The sequence below is a fragment of the Protobothrops mucrosquamatus genome, unplaced genomic scaffold (assembly GCF_001527695.2).
Source record: "Protobothrops mucrosquamatus isolate PMUCROS unplaced genomic scaffold, P.Mucros_1.0 scaffold_177, whole genome shotgun sequence".
NCBI lineage: Eukaryota > Metazoa > Chordata > Lepidosauria > Squamata > Viperidae > Protobothrops > Protobothrops mucrosquamatus.
In genome coordinates, this window is record NW_015386253.1 from 3542667 (window position 1) to 3563420 (window position 20754).

The following is a 20754-nucleotide window of genomic DNA, read 5'->3' on the forward strand; positions in this document are numbered from 1 at the left end:
CAAAACACCCCACTAAAAACCTAACCAATTTGGGTTTTTTCCCACTAATTACTGCTGCACACCACCTCTCGGGGCTCCACACCCCTTCATCAAGGTGGGCCCTTGAGAGTGTACTGGGCCAGGTCTGCGCGGCGGGGGAATCACGCAGAGCCAGCAGAACCGTCCTGTGGAACATTCAATAGCAACAAGTCCGGCTGTGCGAAACCAGAAAGGGGTGAGAGGGGGGGTGAAAACAATCCTCGTGGAGTTGGTAAAGTTGGTAAAATTAGTGAGCCAGGCCAAAGCCCAACTAAGTTAGATAGGTTGGGTATACTCTTGCACTGCGTAGCTATTTTTTCCTTAATATATTGCTCCTGAAATGAAAAAAAAAGATGGCTGAAGTGTCTGGAAAGAATGAGAGAACTGCAGCTTCATTTTGTAAAAATCAGTGAATTAAGACCAAGGTATTGGTAAATAAAATTTTGTCTCAAAGTACTCTAAAACCTAATTGCTCTGGTAACCCATGCACACTAAATTGTATTGTCATTTGAGTTTTTCATGCTGTTTCATGCTGATCAAACCAGTGAGAACTGTAATTAATCTGTCCATTAATTGGTCAAATATGAATCAGGACAGTCATGGTCAATAAATTCTGTTTTAACTTTTTTATTTCATTTATCACATTCAGAAATTATCCATATCCCTCACAGAGGGAATCTGGGTAGTGTACAAATAAAATGTAATTAAAAGACAATTAATTAAAAAACAAAAAATGTGAATGTAAAAATTTAAAGGAGAGACAAAGATAGTTAAAATTCTACATTAAAAGTTATTTAAAAGGCGGGAAGGTGGGAAGGTTCTAACGGCTCACAGTTGCCTGCTCTTCTCTCTGCCCCAAGCAAGATAGTAGAACCGCATCATTAGGTATTTTTGAAAGGCCGGGAAGCTTTGACTGTAAAGGAAGAATGTTCCAAAGGAGAGAGAAGAGTCTCTTCCTAGTCCCCTCCAGTCTTGATTCATTAATTAACAAGATCCGCAATATATCTTATGTATAAATTTAGCCAACATCAATATATTATTTTATATGTGCATAAATTAATATGGAAAAGACTAATCTTTGGATTAACAGGTTTAAAATCAAGTAAATGTAAATGTTTGGACCTAACTCAACCGTTATTTATTATATTACATTGTTTTCTTTGCAGTATTATGAATGTCTGAATGATTTGGTGGCAGCCCCTGCACCAATTCCACCCCTCCTTGTATCTGGAGAGCCAGGTTCTGGAAAATCGCTCCTTTTATCAAAATGGTATTATGGATTTTTTTTTTAAAAAAAAACACACCTGTATTTCTAGGAAATGTACATTTTTAAAAAATGTTTCCTTCTTCAAGAAATACCAAGCTGTACAAGTATGTGCATTCCAGATATCCTTTAAATCCAGTTTTACTAGTCACTTCATAACACAGTTATAATATACTAGCTCAGTGGACATAGTGCTAATGAATCACTACACCTACAATATTTATATTCTTCATTTTGCAAAATATACTAAGTATTCTATCATGTTATAAGAGTTTGTCTTCCTCTCCCCTCCATTTGTTCCATAGAGTCTTTTTCAAACAGTTAGCCAGGCTCTGTATATTATACATTTGTTACTTTATCACAGACTCTAGGTTTTCAAGCTCCCCCAATCAGCTTTCCTTGCGACCATTCCTGAAGTTTTACGTTGGTGGGAATGTAGTTTAGCAGGGAAAGGGGAAAAAAAAGTTCCACTTGTGCAATAACATCAAAACTAATTTAGTTGCATTTATTTGGTGTCTCACTGTAATCTGTATAGGGTATACCCATAAAGACATTTAAAGTTTAAAATGTGTATATATACTGTACCACCATTTATTTTCTAAGGACTGCTTGTTTATTTACCTTAATTTATCTAGAATTTAAACTGTTATGATGACACCATTCAGGTTTCTAGTCTAAGACCAAATGCCAAAGAAACTGCAGCACAGAAGTATCAATTTTTGGAAAAGAATGGCAGTTTATTGGCAAAATGTGTTACATATGGAATGTGTCATGTTCAGTTCCTAATATCTCAAGACAAGGCTGGAAAAAACTTCTGAGTTCATGGAGAGCTCCTGCCAGATACTGGTAGTATGTTAACTATACTGCTCAAAAAAATAAAGGGAACATTTTACCATGGAACTGAAGGGGTTTGCGTTCCCTTTATTTTTGTGAGCAGTATATAAACTATGTGGGCCAATCTCTTGAGGCAAGGATCAAGAGGTTTCCTTTTCTAGGTTTTTGAAACTATCATTAATATCTAGTTGATAGTTCAATGTTTAAAAATTAAATATAGCCATGTAAAAAATAACTTTCCAAAGTAACAACATAATCATCTATATTGTGGTAGAACTGTTTGTAGTATTTGAGTTGATAAGTATATATATTTTTCTCATAAGTATATAAGTATATTTTTTCTTATTAGGATTCAGTTACAACAGAAGCATTCTCCAAATACACTCATTCTCTACCATTTTGTTGGGAAAGCCATGTCGAGCAGTTCAGAGCCTACACTGATTCTCAAACGTCTCACTTTAAAGGTAGGTCTATTTAACTACGTATCAGCATATGGGAACCAGAGTACTTGTTCACTTAATAAAATGAGAATTCTGTTTCACTATATTATGCTTAAATTTCCTGTTCTTTGTATTTTCATTAGATGTTTTAAAAAAATATATAAATATAAAAAAGAAACTAGAAAAAGGGATAAAATAATTAAGACAAATTGATAAACTTGGGATTTAAAAATGTCAGAGAAATTAAATTTTGAGTATAGGATTAGTTGATTATTAATCATATGTTTTGTTTTATAGCCTAAAAATCAAAATTAAGCTCTAAAATAAGCATGAATATCGAGAACCGTAGTTAACATAGTATAAATTACCAAGTGAGATTATAGGCAGAGTAAATTAAACAGTGTCACTGAGAGTCTATTCTGATTTAAACATCTGGTAAAACTAAAATATAGATTCTGTGACTGCAGAAACTCAAATTGTTGGGTCCTTACAAATCCATACGTTGTTGGACTGTAATAATTTCAAGCTTAAATTTTATTTTTACTTGGCCTTAGTATAAAATTTGCAAAAACAAAAAATATCCCTTTATTATAAAATATCCTGAGCATGAGAAACATATTCTGCTGTCATTTTTAGCCATCGGGCTAAGGAATAAAACTAGGCTATATTTCCTAATTGTCTGGCTTTAGGCAAGCATAGTTTACATTTCTCAGTTGGCAGTTTTTCTGCTAATGCACTAGCCTCTCTTAGTTTATTTACTTGTGATACTGAAAAATATCGTAATTCCTTGTCTTTATACAGTTTCTAAGGTTCAAGCTTTCTTTGGTTAGAAGGCACCTGGGAATCTCATATAAACCATTCTGTGAGGTTATAACTGTTATACCCAAGAAGTGGTTAAATGTTCCATAATTTAGTTAATACACTGGTTCTAACCATGAAATCACTCAGCATGTTATATATTTTCCTGCTCCTCAGCCAAATGACACATCCAATGTAGCTTTGTTGCAGCAGAGGTACGTACCTCTGTACAATATCCTACTCTGAAACTAGAACACAGAATAATAGTACTGAGAGATTTTTTAAGATCCTATAAATGAATCAGTGTTAAATGTAACAAATTATGATACTTTTAAAATCAAAATATATGATTTATTTAACCACAGTTTGGTTTTGTTCTTGGCTTATTTAAACTATGGTGTAGCATGTAGGCTAAATCTGGATTTAGAGGTTGCTAATGTAGAAAGATGGCAGGCTGGAGTGGCCACAAAATACGTTGCAATTAAAATACTTTTTCTAATCCTTTTTTAAATTAAAAACTCAGCTATGTGAAGTCTAAAAAGGTCTGCTTCTTTGTTTCATTTTTAGATAAAATATTATTTAGATGAAGCATTTTTATTTCTGTTTATTTTCTCACAGCTTATGCAAAATTCCTGGTCAGTCTCACCTACTTCATTGGAACCAGCTAAATTATTAGAAGAATTTCCTCGTTGGCTAGAGAAACTTTCTGCTCGCCAGCAAGGCAGTATTATAATCATTATTGATTCAGTTGATCAGATACAGGTATATATTTTTTGACTTCTGCTTTACTGAAAGGTGGATTTAGAATTGCTTAAATTACTTTTTACTATTTTAACAAGATAATTTTTTTACAATGCACCAAAAACACACACAGAAAGTGCATTTACATTTGTAACTGTGCACACATGAAAATAAGAAACCTGAATACAACTGGGAGAGAACATTTCTCCTTGTTCCTAATGATTGGATTCACGTATGCTAAGCTATGGTTTATTATATGTATACAATCAAACCAAGCAATCTAATAAACATTTATAATATAAAACATGTTTAACAATCAAAACCTTGCCTGCAACATCCTAAGTTAAAATGAAAACTTATTATAGAGAGGCCAGAAAAAGCTTTTGTTTTTGGAGATAGTAACTATAATTTATGTAATATTAAACACATAGTTTTAGGTTGCATATGTGTAATTCTTCTGCAGTTCTATTTTATGAAGGCAGCTGAAAGAAAAAATATAATGTAAATGATATTTTTCAATGAGAAAAATATTTAAAAAATACATGTATAGTTAACCTGTTACAACATTCTGAATTTTAAATTAACCTTATGTCTTTCAGCAAGCTGAAAAGCATATGAAGTGGCTGATTGATCCACTGCCAGTGAATGTAAGAGTTGTGGTATCTGTGAATGTTGAAAGTTGCCCACAAGCTTGGAGGTAAACTTGCTTTGTTTTACGATAAACTATGCCATTCAGCTGTGGAAAATCAGGCATGGTAGTTTTCTTCTCAATTGCAGACAGCATGTTGAGTGCCCTATAAGAATCAGCTTTACCTGTACATGGCAGAATGTTTTTTACTATGAATCCATGAACACAAATAGGCATATCTATGAAAAAAGCAATATGCTTTTTGCAACAAGGTGACTGTGATGGCCATTCAGAAAATATCCATGCTCCTGAATTGTAGCACTTCAGAATGTGAATGGGAGATGTGTTTTACAGGTGAAAAAAAGTTCACTTGTATATAATACTCTTTAAAAAAGAATCACAAAACATTTTTCTTGGGTATAAGACTATCAGAATTGGTACCTGGATTCTATCTTTTGTTTAAGTGAGTGTTTTCTGATATGGCATCTTATAAAACGATTTTATTGGCTTGCTGAATAAGAAAAGATTTTCTCTGTGGTAATATTTTGGCTGCGGGATAATTTGATTTTAATGTGTTGCTATGCAAAATTATGTTATTTATGGCTGGCTCATAATTTGTACGTAATCAACTGATTAGTCAATCAAAAGAATAAGATCCTTTTCATAAGTACTATTATCAAACTCAATATTTCTCATCATATACTTCTGCATTTGACTTTTGCTTCTTAAGTGAAGAAACTTGCATATATCTTTGTTAAATTCCATCATTTTGTTATTTATCTATCTATCTATCATATCCGTTTCTCCTGTCAATTCCATTTTACCTCTATATTTGTTTTCTAGGATATTAACTACCCAATTAACTACCCAATTCAGACTGTTAACATTTAAAAGGCATTGTTTCTAACTCAAGTCTTTTAATAAAAATGTTGGCATGTAAGCTTTGTGGCACCTTAGTTTGGTAAGAACCATTCATGATCACTATTTGATTTTGAGACAGCTATGTATCTAAGCCAGGGATTAAGAGATTTGCCCTGGGTTTTTAACATTGTTCCTGTATTTAAATTTACTCTTTTTACATGTTAAATTCTGTATGTGACTGTCATTTTCTGCTTTCTCATTGAAAGGCTGTGGCCTACCCTTCATCTTGAACCATTAACTGTCAGCTGTGTCAAATATCTTATTAATGAAGAATGCAACAGCGCAGGCCTAAAGCTGACCAAAGAACAGGTATTGCTGCTTCATAAATACAAATTCCTTATCTTTGTACTCAACCAGGCTTAATTATAAATATTTCAAATTAAAAAGAGAAATAATTACATATCTCATATAACTTTAAAGAAAAAAATCAAAAGTTTCTGCACTAAAAATGGATAACTCAAGATTTAAAATGTATGAAAGACAAGAAAGCCCTATTTATAATAGCAGGTTATTTACTGTTGAAATTATGCTTGTTCCATTGCTTGCTATTATGATTAGGTATCCCTATGTCTCCTCTAGGTTATACTTGTGAGTTTTAGATTTTAAACTGGCGAATACATGATTGTGAATGGGTAAGAATGTTTAGCAAAGGAATCAAGTAACTTTTCAATAAAGTTCTTGATGTATCTTTTGCAAGCTGTAGTATGTCTGAGAATGTATCAACAACTATTTTCACTGTGATCTTCAAAATATTGATGTTTTGTTCTAGGAATCCTCAACTCCAGTTATATTAGTATGGATTTCTGGAAAATCATAGTTTTAAAAAATCCAGAGTTCCACACTTGTGTTCTTGTTTCACTTGATCTGTAATACACTTTTATTATTAAAAAAACATTTTAAAAATAAAATATATTTTTAAAAATTATTTTTCTTATACTTAGCAGAGGGTATGATTGTGTTGGTATGATGTTTCTTGTATTCCTTATGAGTTCATAACAGTTTTCAACATTGTAGAAAGATTCATTTTTGGTTTTCTACTTCTTTAGGAGAAGAAGCTTGAGAAACACAGTAATTCTACTTCAACATGCAATGCCCTCTATGTTACTCTTTTGGGCAGAATTATGGCTGGGTATGTTAAAAAGATACTGATATGCTGCTGTTTCTAGAAAAGAATAGTTAAGCACCTAGATCCAGTAAAATTAATTCTTTTACTATTTATAAGAATTGGTATCAAAACACAAATATGTATAAGTAGGTTGTCCAAATGGATTTTTGCAGTTTGCATTCTTCTTTAATGACATGAAATAAATTCCCAAACTTTTTGACTTCAGTCAGGTGGAAAATTCTTTGTAATTATAATAACAATGCTAGCTCCCTTGGACAAGAAACTGAGATAAGCAGTGTGCCCTAGAGTCAGACACAAATGAACAGGGAAACCTTAACTTTTAATTCTAATAATCTATTCAATTCAAGCTCTATAATTTAAAAAAATAAAATAAATGCTACATACAGTAAAACTTGATTTAATGGATCTCAGTTTAGATTTTGGATTTGAATGCTATAACTTGCAGTCTTTGAACTTTGTCCAAATCTTGGGCAATAATAGATTCTGCCTGAACAGCTTGATTAGGGATTATGAGGGTATCATTCAATATAGGTGGTAGCCCAATCTGGCTCCAGGTGCTGCCATTGCTTAGCAACATGATCTCCAGATCTAAAGTTGCAGCGAAGATACCTGAATCATGGTTGATTTGACTTTGTTTCCTTCTGCTTCTCTTCCTGATTGCCATGTCATCACTGCTGCTGCAGTACATAAAGTCCATATTAGTGTTGAGGCTCAAAAAATCTATCAATCATTTAAGCAACATTAGAATTTAACAGACAGCTCTTCCCTTGATTAGGCCACCGACTCAAGAGTTTACAGTATTTATCATGTAGATGTTTTCTCTACAAAAGATTCATAATGTGATATTTTTAATAGGAGGCACCTTTCTCCCCCCCCCCCCTTTATTTGCTTGTTTTATTTTTCACTGTGAAAGAACTTGAAAGTCAAAAGTTTGCAACTTAATTTCATGCTGTCAAAGAATATAGATGGCAATTTCATTCAGGCAATCTACTGTTTTTCACAAATGTTTTTATAATAGGTTGTTAGATTGATGTCTCTTACTGTTATTTACTGCAGTTTTAAGAGGTTTACAACTGTTGTGCCAACCAAGTCATTACCTGTGGAATTATTTGGGAAGTGCTATGCTCTCTCATGAAGTAGATAAGCCTCCCCCAACGCATGTTCTCCACATGTAGTAAGACCACAACTCCAAGAAAAAAAACTTGATTTCTTCCCTTCTTAGGTTCTTTATCCCAGTTGGGACAATCACCACAGAAGGCAACACTGTCCAGTATAGTACAATAATTGCAAAGGTTTATTGAATAAAGTCTTGAACACCATTGCTCCTTTTATCAGTTTCAGCACAACTAATTTGAGGCATACATTGGTGATCAACAGTTTCCGAACAAATGTTTGTAGACAGGTATCTACAATAGAAATCTGATAGCTAACAAAACTGTCTTATTTCTTGATTCCAGAAAAATTTCCCAATGAGAAAAAGAAAGAAGCAAACAAAATAGCAAACTGTAGAACAGAGAAGTTCTGACACACTCTACATGTACACTTTTATAAACTTCAGTTGTTTTATAACCTAAAAGAATTGGACTGGGTGCTTTCATCAGCATTGTCGTTATTATAGTTTAGAAGACAGTTTGGAGAGAAATCTAGTTGTCCTACATAGCTTTTGATCATGGAAGTTCATGTCTTAACTCTTGGTACTTTTATCATATGTTGGTCTCCTGACTTTGTCAAGTTAAGTCTATGTCAAATTGATCTTACATTTGCATGCAGCTATGCAATCAGATCAACTGTATGTAGACTAAATATTCATTTAGTAGTGATTCATCATGATCACTAGAAAATGTCATTTGTTAGGCAAGGTGCAAAGAGATTATATTTCATTCAAATTGGATCCTCCCTGACTCAGGTAATCTTTGGTTTCCTTCTAATGAATTGAATGATTGCTTCTGTATATTCAGCTGTAGCATAATATTATATCTGAAGCAAGATATTGGCTAGCATTATGTTAAATGATAAAAATCTGTTTAGGCTTACCATTTTGTGTGCATTCAGCCAGTTATTTTTGATGCAGCAAACCATGGTTAATCAAATCTTGCCTTAGCCCAGGAGTATCAAACTGCCAGCCTGTGGGCCGGTTGCATCATACAGAGGCCACATCCACCCCAACTCCAGCAATGCAAAAAAAGTCGCGATACGTCACATGATGTGGCAAGTTTGACAGTCGTGCCTTAGCCTGATATATGAATTCAGCTGTATAAACATAAGCATTGGAACAAATATCCTGTCTTTATCACTAGGTTAACCTATCCTCTGTTGCATTATGGAATATACAATTTGCTTGACATGGTTGTGGTGTCATATGCTAGTTTAATGAGCTACATCAGGTTTCTCTAATTGTTACCCTCTGATGTATCGTGGGCCTGGAACATTCTCACTGACACTATATTGGAGAAAGCTGACACACAATATGAGTGAAATCGTGGAGCCTATATCTTTCCACAGGCTGTGACTTAGTGCAAGCACAAAACTGTAACTTTTCATCAGCATTAATTCTTTTCTCTCTAAAATAGGCTCTAAAACAGGGGTGTCAAACTGCCAGCCCACGGGCTGGATGCATCGTGCCAAAACTGCCCAGTCCATTGCCGGCAATGGAAAAAAAGTCACGATACGTCGCAACACGTCACATGACGTTGCGGGTTTGACACCCCTGCTCTAAAATAAGAACAGTTAATAGTTACTTGGCTTTAGCACAGTAAATACTAACCCAACTTTAGGTATCTTTTGGTTAGTGAATTCAAATGCTTTATTTAGACTTGATTTTCATATTGTGGTTTTCCCTGGAAGATTTCTGCTTGATGTTTTGCCATTAAAAGTTAAGACTTGATTATGCTCTTTGGGATAAAATAACTCAGAGGCAACTTATTTGCCTAAAAGTATAGCCATATTTTCATCTCTCTCTACCTTTCTCTCCCTTGTTAACAAAATATGGCATGCATCAGAAGATGCTCTTATGTATTATTTATTTTATTCAATTTCTGGGACTGCCCATCTCAAATAAGTGACTTTAGGTTACGAACAATCATTAACATTTGAGCTTTAGTTATAGGAATTGTGAAGGTTTATGATTTTTAATACTTTTAACTATTTCAAGTGAAATTTCAAATGTACTATTTTAAATCTTTTGTATTATGTCCTTCAGCATCAAAAGTACAGAAGATATAGATATACTTCTACAGAAGTGCTTTGAGTGCCAGAATGTCATGGCTCTTTACCAGTTAGTTTTGAGATCAGTTGAAGAGTCCTTGAAAAGTGAAAAAGAGAAAAGGCTCATGAAAGAGGCAAGTTTGCAAGGCTGTTAGAGCTTCCTTTGCAATAACACATCTGATTTTATGGATATGGCACTTTATTTAAGACAGTGCTTTTCAAACTTGACAACATTAAGATTTGGAGACTTCTATTCCCAGAATTTCATAGCCAGAATGTTGGCTCGGGAATTCTGAGAATTGAAGTCCAAGCATTGTAAAATTGCCAAGCTGAAAAAGCAGTAATTTAGTATATGGATAATGATAGGCAAGTAGGTTCAGTTTTTTGCTCCTCTAATAAGATGGGAAACTGATAGCTTCCCTTGTTCCGTGGGAGTCACTGTTATAGTTTTCCTTAACATTTTATGTGGAATCGGACTCAGTAATTTAAATGTCTCCTTTGCAGTCCAATTCCATTATCATCCAAACCCCTTTGTTTGACATTTGTCTTTCAAAATAGTTCTTCTTTTTAAACTCATTATAAACTCTTGAAAAATTGATTTAAAAAAAATCTAAGAATATTCAGAAAAAAAGTAAATGTAATCCCTTGTCTGTATGATCATTGTTTATTTAGGAAATTTCCATCTCACATAAATAACTCTGGGCAGCTAAAAGCCAATCCAGAGGAAAAATAGTATAACAAAAACTCTAAAAATGAAACAAAAAAAATTAAGTGAGCCTTTTTTTGTATTGTGCAAAGAAAAGTATAGGTAGTTCTCAACTTATGATCACTTGTTTAGAGACCTTTAGAATGACACTGAAAAAGTGTCTTATGACCAGACCTCACACTTGTACAACCATTGCAGTGTCCCTTTTAATCATGTAATCACAATTTGGATGATGGCAACTGGCATGTATTTATGATAGGTGTAGGGCCCAATGTTCATGTGATCACCACTTGCAGCCTCCTGACAAATGAAGTCAATGGGGTAAGCTGGATTTGTTTAATAATCATGGCAAAATGTGTTGGAAAATTGGGCCCAGTCATATAACGACTCACTTACCAATCATATCACATATCATGAGAAAAGTTGAGTCACAATTGTGGCCCCAAGTTGAGGACTTACATGTATTAGGATACTTTAATTGTGACCTCCACAAAGAGGATTTTTCTGTGAAAGGAAACCCAATAAACAAATGCAAATAACTGTAGTTTAATCATGTGGCAGAGTCAATAAATGCTAAAATTGTTTGTGTGTTTGTTCTATAGATTCTCTGCCTCATCAGTGTTAGTCACAATGGAATCAGTGAATCAGAACTCATGGAACTCTGCCCTGAGCTATCATGGGAAATGCTGGCCTCCTTAATTTACAGTATGCACAAAATGTACATTTTGACATATAGATGTGGTTTGTTAAGGTTTCAGCATCTTCAGGTATTGTGGCAAAGAAATTAGTTACCTAATGATCTTATTGTATTTATTGTATCTACTCATTTGCTAGTTTCTGCTAATGCTTTGGACAGATTTTTTTAAAGCTAAAAATAACTTGAGTTAAGATCAGTTAATATATCACTATTAATATAATTTTATTTCCAATATTCACGCTATTTCTTTGTTATGAGTTTTTTTTTAAGAAAATTATTTTATCCAGTACTGATGGGAAATCTCTCACATAGCAGGCAAGAAATAGCAAGTAAAATTCACTACAGATTTCACTTTAATAGGCTAGCATTTCTAAAAATACAGGTAGTCCTAGACTTACAACAATTCATTTAGTGACCATTCAGAAATTTTGGGCTCGATTGTGGTCATAAGTTGAGGACTACCTGTACATGCATAAGACTGGAATTTTCTTTTACTTCCTGCGAAGTCACTTGCTGATTATTGTTTATTATTCTCATTGGACAGTTACATTTACTGCAGGGTTGGTATGGTCTGGGTTCCTTCGATTAAACAATGTCATCTGTGGAGACTCAGGAAACACATCTTCTCTGCAGTAGTGTTCTGGAATTAGGTTCCCTCACAGATCCAGAGAGGCCCTTCTCTGCTGTAGTTTAGAACAGCGGTTCCCCAGCCTTTGTTGCTTGGCGGCCCAGTGATGGGGTGAGAGGAGAACTAGTCTGCATGAATGGTGGACTGATGTGTACGCATGCACAGCTTGACTTGCGCGAGTGGCAGGCCTGCGCGCACATGTGCACGAAGCTCAAATTGTGCAAGTTGAGCTGTGCATGCGTGTCCACTCACGTTGGCATGCTGCTTGTGCAAGCTGAGCTGTGCGTGCCGATCCACTGCTCACGTGGCCTGGTTCCGAATAGGCCCTGGCCTGGTAGTGGCTGCAACTGGGGGGTTGTGGAAGAATCATAAAGACCTGGTTCTTCATCCAGGCCTTTGGCAGAGAGAGTGAGATGTGCTTACTTTATCTTTTCTACATAATTGATTTTATTGTAATTTCTTTATTTGAATGTTAGGAGCTACCCAGAGGCATTGAGTTAGTCAGCATACAAGTTTAATAGGTTACTATTGTTGTTACTATTATTACACAATAAAACTGATATTTCTTTTCAGGCTTGGGATACAGTAAAATTGAAATATATGGAAGGAAGTCAGAATGGTTTTGCCTCTTACAGAGAAAAACTGATAGACTACTTTACCAGGCAATTGAGGTAAGATTTTTAGATTATGAGATATAGAAATGATTTAGTGACTATTTAAAAACTTAATAAATGTTGAAGGTAGCTTTGCTCATAACCACCTTGTTGTCAGCAGGATTTGTCATCAGAAAATTCATACATAATCCCAGATTTTGGTATCCATAGTAATTGCCTTCAAATAGTTACAGTTTGGGGCACGTTTTGGCGAGTTTTAAGCATGCAGAATAAAGCAGATGGGCTTTTAAGTACACATGTTTTTTTCACATTCTCATCTGCAGTTTTATTATCTGTGATTATATGCTGTAAAATGATAGAAACTTTGAGTATTATTTGATTGTCCTAAATATTGCACATCAAGTGATTGTAGTTTAAATATTATATGATAGGGCAGCTAAAGGACTAAGGTATAACTCAGGAACCCCATATTTCAAATCTCATTTCCATCACTGTCTCATTTTATTACTTATATGTTTGTTTATTTGTCTATGTAATTCACCAGCTGAAGCTTCCTAATGGACTTCAGAGATAGTCCTATGTAGAGTGCATTGCAGTAGTTCAAGGGAGTGGTTGGGGGGCACGATCTCTCTCATTCCCTATCAACACTGGCTAGGACTGGCCTTGGAGGAAGGAGCTAAACCAGCATGCTGGCTCAGGAATTCTGCGAGTTGAAGTCCACAAGTCATAAAAAAGCCAAGGTTGCCTACCCCTGAGCTAAACCAATGCAAAACTATGCCACCCAGCCCTAACTCACATAGTTGGCCCAAAGGATACCATGGCTGATAGTATTGAAGGTTGATATATTTTAGTAGAATATTTTAGTAGAACTTTTTCTGAGTTACGCTAGTTTCCCAGGCAGGACATCGTCCCTCACTTCTGATTATCTCCTTTTATATGTTAGTTCTGATACACCAACAAAAGAAAATTCTTAATTTTATTTTCTCTGATTTTTCTTATGTTATCACTACAAATTTAAAAAACATTTACAGGTAGAAAGACTATATTTCACGTTCACATAAATGCCTTTATTATAATTCTACTGTAACTTAGATAATTACTCCCCTTCCCTTGCAATTTGCCTTCTCCCATCTTCTTCCTCTACAATCACCCTAGTGAACAAAGAGTGACATGGAGGAGTGCAGATGAATTGCCCTGGTTGTTTCAGCAACAAGGAGACAAGCAGAAGCTACAGAAATGCTTATTGAATCTCTTTATATCTCAGAATCTTTATAAAAGGTAAGGATGAAATATTTAGACTACGGCTTTGTTTATAGGTTTCTAGTGACAAGATTTGTGTTTTTTTAATAAACACAGAAACCTGTTGAATGAAATATCAAAGGGCACAAGTCTAAGTATGCATTTTGGTTATTCAGATCAAAATTAGTAAAAGAATTCTACCCAAATCATCTGAATGGCAACAGAGGATTTGGTATATTTTTTCTTTATTACGGTTCTGTCCTATTGTCTTTATCAGGAATTTTGTTTTAGACTGGAAAGAGAAATAAAGAGCTCTTTGTTCTGTGTTTGATATCATATATCTAAATTGTACAGAGGGAGATAGTTTACTGAAGAATATATAAGAAATAAATAATGTGGTGCCCTCTTGATGATTTGGACCTCAATTCTTGTTAGCTATAGCTACCATCGTAACTGAGAATGGGTTGTGGGAACTGCAGTTCAGAATATTTCAAGGGCAGAGATTGCTGATACCTGCTATTTATTGGGGGAGGGGGCTGTACCAAAGACAAAGACTGCTTTAGTTTTGGTTTACTGTGGTGCTTTTTCTCTGTTGCTGCTGCTTCATCCTTTTGCTTAACTAGGGGAATTTAGTTCAGTGAACAAAGCATGCTGTTTTTATGGAGGAAATGTCAGTTTCAGTCTCTGGAAAATGCAGTTTAAAAATGCCTAGGGGGCGAGGTAGAGACCACGGTCCCATGGGATGGATAGTTATGCCTGAGTAATATGTGATCCAAAATATAAAGATCTGTTAATTCTGGCTTCAGACTGGATTGAAATAAGCAAGAGGCAAGAGTTCCCATTCAAATCTTTTAAAAACTTTTAAGATATAAACATCAAGAAAAGCAGGGGAAAATACTTCATATGATGGTGAAATTTTGTTTATTTAATTTGTATACTAAAAAAATTCGTGCACTCGTATGTTGGAAATACTGGCTTATCCAAAAATCACATGCAGTACATAGTAAAAAGAGGCTCAGAAACTGCTATAATTTCAGAATCTATATTTACAAATGTTGAAAGTTGAAACATTGTAAAGGCAACAAATTCTGATTGTGGAACTTTCCCAATCTGTTCTGAGCATACCAGAAATAATGTGATTCCAAAATATGATGTTCTGATAAGGAACACATGTTTTAAGATTGGATCTTTTTTATAAGTTTGTACACCCTATTTTACTCTTAAAATAGGAGGTTTTGAGTTTAGGATCCTTCCGCTGCAAAATGTGTTGAATTTTACATTTTACATTTTGATTTATTTTTTTTAAAAAAATTGCCGTAAAATATTTTATATTTGAAAGGTGGGGGCTATTTGACTTATGCTTCTTAGGGTCATGATTTCACAAACTAGGTGCATGTAAAATCTAGATATATTAAATACATGTTTTATGAATTTTTAATTTTTGGAGAATGATTCTACATTGCTGTAAATTATTTAAATTGATGTTATTGTTGGGAGCATGATTTCCTAACAGGACAATACAGTTCTGTAAGAAGGACAGCCACAATACTGACCACTGGCTTTCAAAACTGTATTCCAAGTGTTTCAAAAGCAGAGTGGCAGGGATAGATTATAAGATATATAGGCACCTGTTGGAAATGTTTGTATTTCAATTCCTTTACAAAATTGGAATGGTCTTTGTTTATTGTGTATCACCAGCTTGTTCATACATTGCTTTAATTTTTTGAAAAAACTAGGAGTAACTTATTGTGGTCCAATTCACCTATAAAGCAAAACCAAAAGCAAACAATCCATGTAATATACAATATATTAACCTGACCAATTAGATTCCTTAGAACAGGGGTGTCAAACTGCCGGCCTGCAGGCCAGACACGTCATGACAAAACCGCGCCCACCCCATTGCCAGCAATGGGGAAAAAGCTCCGATACGTTGCGCGATGTCATGTGACGTCACGAGTTTGACATGTTTTAATGAGTTGTATTTACTGCTTGTAGGGGACATTTTGCAGAACTACTCAGCTACTGGCAGCTTCTTGGTAAAGACAAGAGCTCCATGGCAGTAGAATATTTTAGTTCTCTGAAGTTATATGAGAAAAACTGTGAAGGAGAAGAAAGCGTGATTTGTTTGGCTGATCTTTATGAGACCCTGGGACGATTTCTTAAAGACCTAGGTCTTCTCAGTCAGGTAAGTACCTCTCCAGAAAAGAAGACACATTCAGATCTCTTGTTTTTTTCAGTGGCAGATATAGAATCAGATTTCTGGAGAAACTTGAGATTTTATTTGAATAACTTTCATCTTTCTTTTAAGCATGTTTCTTACTTTTCATGATTATAGAAATTTGACAACAGATATAAGATATCTGTATAAGTCTAGCCATGTGATTGATTGATCAATGCAACTGATTTCATATTGTCATTTTTATTGTACTGAATGACATAATGTAGAATTAAACCAACAATTGACACTAATTCTTGGAAAAGACAAGAGCTCCATGGCAGTAGAATATTTTAGTTCTCTGAAGTTATATGAGAAAAACTTTGAGGGAGAAGAAAGCATGATTTATTTGGCTGATTTTTGGGCCATTTTGTCTATCTGTGTGTGTGTGTGTGTTACTGACTATCCTTTTCTAAAAAGAAAAAAAAACCACCTTCTTTATAGGCAATTGCTCCATTGCAGCGCTCTCTGGAGATTCGAGAGACTGCCCTTGATCCCGATCATCCCAGAGTGGCCCAGTCACTTCATCAGTTAGCTAGTGTTTATGTGCAGTGGAAGAAATATGGCAATGCTGAGCAATTATATAAACAAGCACTTGAAATCTCTGAAAATGCTTATGGATCTGATCATCTCAGGATAGCTCGTGAACTTGATGCTCTGGCAACATTATATCAGAAGCAGAACAAGTAAGGAAAAACCATATTCTATCCAGACCTCCCCCCCTTTTCATTTTTAACAAGACCTTCCTGGGGGCGCTGCTAGAATTTTCTTGGTATTGAATTGGCCAAGAAATTGGGTTTGAGAATATAGGGGGAATACGCAGGGAATGAAAGTTTTGAAGTTGGGAAATGGTTTTAAATAGTTAATTATTTTAAATATATCTTATGGAAACCTAGGAGGAAAATTAGGGAAGATTGGAAAGTAACATAGTACATAATGTAAATGACATTGTTTTATTGGTTTTACAATATTTCTTAGTTTATGTGTTACCTGCCTCATTCATTTTATGAATCGCTGTAGCTAATGTTTTTGAAATACCATTTTAAAGAATTACTACAATTTGGTTTCACCTTAGCTTATCTACAAAAACAAAGTAGATTCGGACCAAGTTAATATATTGATGGAAGGGAACCAGAAAATATCAGAACTCACAGGCTACACTAGGAAGTAAAAAAAAAATCCTGGAAGAAAGCAAGAAAATAGAAAATACTTTTGCCAAGGAAATAATTCAGAGTAGTCCATAGAATCATCAGGATTCAACCAGAAGGACACGTACAAGTTAAAACATTCAAGTTTGCAGCTAAAATTTACATGAAGCTACATATTGACCTGGTTGTCTGCATTGTGCCAGATTTCTGTAGGCTGCTAATGAGGGAAGAAATGAAAGAAGAAAACAGAAAGATGAAATTAGAAATCAGGAAAAGGTTTAAATCTGTGTATATTAATGCCTGCAGCAATATTCTAAAGAAGAATTATACAGTCCTATATAGGTAGGACCTCTCCATTTGTTGGTTTTTATTGGAACCAATCCCCATTATATTCTGAAAAATTATGATCTTCTAAACATATTCTACTGCTAAAACCTCTGTTCATCTACCACTGTTACTATTAACTGAATTTTTCATTTTAGATTTGAACAAGCTGAACATCTTAGGAAGAAATCCTTCAAAATTCAGCAAAAAGCTGCAAGACGGAAAGGCAGTCTGGTAAATACATGTAACTTCACCCTGTTGGGTTGAGACACCATTTTTTAGAAAAATGACAAAAGTTCTTCTCAAATTAGATTGGCATCCTTGCTAGTATGCATTCATTTACAAGTTTTGGCATGGGCAGTAAATTGATTCAGATGTCATTTATGAATACAACTTGATTTATTTCACATTCAGTTATATTAAATTTTCATACCAAAATAGATAGTTTTGATTCTTTTTGCTCAAAAAGTTGTTATTTTAAAAGTCATAAGTATTTTTATAATTCTGAAAAATGTCTAGCAATACTGGCATTCCTACTTCTTATTTGCCTCTCCTCCCCCCCCCCCCCTTTTTAAAGAAAGGAATTTTTTCATGCAATATTATCTCTCGCTGTCTCTCATCTAAATGGGTAGGCAATTTTGGGGGATATATTAATATGCTTTACAATCTAATTTTAAGCTTTCCCTTTCCTTGCTTTAAAATATAGCATTAAACTGGAGAGGACCTACTATAGTTAGTAAATCACACATTTTCCCTGTGGAACAGTACGTATTCAGATTCTGTCATGGATTCTGCAGGTTGGCTCCAAGCATGTTTTCCCTTAGTTTTATCATTGGACATTAAAATATCAAGGAAATAATTTCCTCATTTGCTTTTAGTATGGATTTGCTCTTCTTCGTCAACGATCTCTGCAGCTGGAAGAGCTGACTTTAGGTAAAGATACCTCAGATAATGCTCGAACACTTAATGAGCTTGGAGTTCTCTACTACCTTCAGAATAATCTGGAGTAAGTAATAATCAGGTGACAACTGATATATCTTAAGCTGAAGGGGTTTTTTTTTTGAAGATAATTAACTAGAGTAGTAGCATTAATTCTGTGTAAGAGTTCCATTTCTGGAAGTAGTGACATTCAATAGCTTCTTAATAAATATATTAAGAATATCAAATGAATATTTTCTACCTGCTTAAAGGATAGCAGAATTGATGTAATTAAAATGCATGATCTTTTTGTCTGCATTAACGTGCTATCTTTGTAGTAAAAAACAGGAAATGTTGAGTTTATCAAAATTTCAAAGGAAAACATGATATTTATTTCTCAGTATAAAGCATGATACTATAGACAGCTTTATTCTTATGCAGGTCACATAATAATCTATACTACGAATTCAAAATATTTTGGCCAGTCATATATGGAGTCTATATGACTCCAGAATTGGAGTTCAGACATGTTCAGTATATGCAATTTTTGAAATTATTTGTGATTTTGAGGGAATGCATATACTGTATATTGTGACATTCATCAGATGGCTAGGAGGTACTCAGAAATGCTGCAATAGAGATCCCTTCACAGATTATGTATTACTTTCCTGGACATATCTGTTTGGCATTTGTGACTGAGTCTCTTCTCAGTCTCTTCTGATTTTTGATTAAAATTAATGAAGCAATGGAGTGCTTGGTACTTTCTGAACTTGGTGGTTTGCTTGCAGACTTTTCATTATTCGAAATTAGGTAAAATCATCAGTGCTAGTGAGTATGGTGTTTTTTCCTTGTTTATATAGGAAGTTTTTATACAATTATAGTTCCATAAGTTATTGACAAAAATTCTGGAGCATAGTCGTGGGTATTGCTCTGGTTTTCATATGAAATATGCAATTTTAAATGTTAAAATAAGCATATTTAAAAACTAAGTATTCATCACTTGTATAACACTGTTTGAAATTTATTTTATTTTATTTTATTTTAATTTAATCTTACTGTTTGATTATTATGATGATGATTTTTTTCTGATAAGAAAATCTTAAGAACTGGCCAAGCAGACCAGATCTCTATCTGTAATTCATGGAAGGAAAAGTAACCAGTTTTTATTAATAAACCATACTTGTCTCAATTTATGCAGATATTAAATTAGAAAGAGTGATTTTCTAACAATAATCAGATACATGGAACATAATAAGTGAAAACTAAACATAGTAGCAAGGTGTATGACTTTCTAAGAATACATTATTTTCCAGCTGGAATTTGACATTATTTAATTATTATCTTAAATGCAGATTTGTTCCCATCTAGTCATGTTTTGACGATGAGGGCTGACCTGACATGTATCACTGAGACCTGGTTGGGCAGTGAAGGGAAGGTCCCCCCCTCTAAAATGTGTTGTCCTAGGTTTTGAGGGTGGCATTAGCCATGACTCCAGGGCAAGGATAGTGGTATGGCTATCATTATATGCAAGTTTAGCCTGTGGGGCATTACTGGTTAAGGGACCTTTTTTGTGAGGCTAAGCTTTAGGTATCAGTGGGGATTGCTGTTCATTTACCCCCCTCACCCTCCCCATTTCAAAGTGCCCCTGAAAAACACTCAGAAACAACAACTGGTTCAGAATGCAGCCGCATATGTAGGGAGGGCTGGGAATTCTGGGTTTGCCAATATTTTACGCCACTTGTATGAGCTGCCTTAGTTCTCAGTTCACTTTGGCTGCAATTAAAGGTGCTAGTTATTATTTTTTTATTATTATTATTATTATTCGAATTTATATCCCGCCCTTCTCCTTGCGGACTCAGGGCGGCTGACAATCAATTAAAAACACCGATAACAATCACAAATTAAAATTAATTAAAATGAAATATTTAAATTGTCTGATTAAAATATGCTTAAAAACCCCTCTAAAACCCCTCTTAAAAATTACCCTAGGCCAGTCCCGCTTGTTGGAATAGCCATGTCTTGAGGGCGCGGCGGAAGGAAGGGAGATCAGGGATCACCCTGATCTCTGGGGGAAGCTCATTCCAGAGGGTGGGCTCCCACAGAGAAGGCCCTCCCCCTTGGGGTCGCCAGCCGGCACTGTCTGGCCGACGGCACCCTGAGGAGACCCACCCTGTGGGAGCGTACTGGCCGATGGGAGGTAATCTGTGGCAGAAGGCGGTCTCGAAGGTATCCTGGTCCGCTGCCATGGAGCGCCTTAAAGATGATAGTCAGCACCTTGAAGCGCACCCAGA

General features: G+C 34.9%; 1 protein-coding gene across 1 annotated transcript in view; it reads left to right on the forward strand.

The window, feature by feature from the left end:
- Positions 1–20754, forward strand: part of NPHP3 (nephrocystin 3) — a 49956-nt gene that overhangs the window by 21520 nt on the left and 7682 nt on the right. The window contains exons 10-23 of the mRNA XM_015823090.1: positions 1185–1288; positions 2466–2580; positions 3973–4116; positions 4695–4792; positions 5851–5953; positions 6691–6773; positions 9970–10108; positions 11283–11447; positions 12579–12676; positions 13775–13897; positions 15854–16043; positions 16518–16759; positions 17704–17779; positions 18424–18551. Coding sequence (XP_015678576.1) covers positions 1185–1288; positions 2466–2580; positions 3973–4116; positions 4695–4792; positions 5851–5953; positions 6691–6773; positions 9970–10108; positions 11283–11447; positions 12579–12676; positions 13775–13897; positions 15854–16043; positions 16518–16759; positions 17704–17779; positions 18424–18551 — 1808 coding nt within the window. The remainder of the gene's footprint in view (positions 1–1184; positions 1289–2465; positions 2581–3972; positions 4117–4694; positions 4793–5850; positions 5954–6690; positions 6774–9969; positions 10109–11282; positions 11448–12578; positions 12677–13774; positions 13898–15853; positions 16044–16517; positions 16760–17703; positions 17780–18423; positions 18552–20754) is intronic.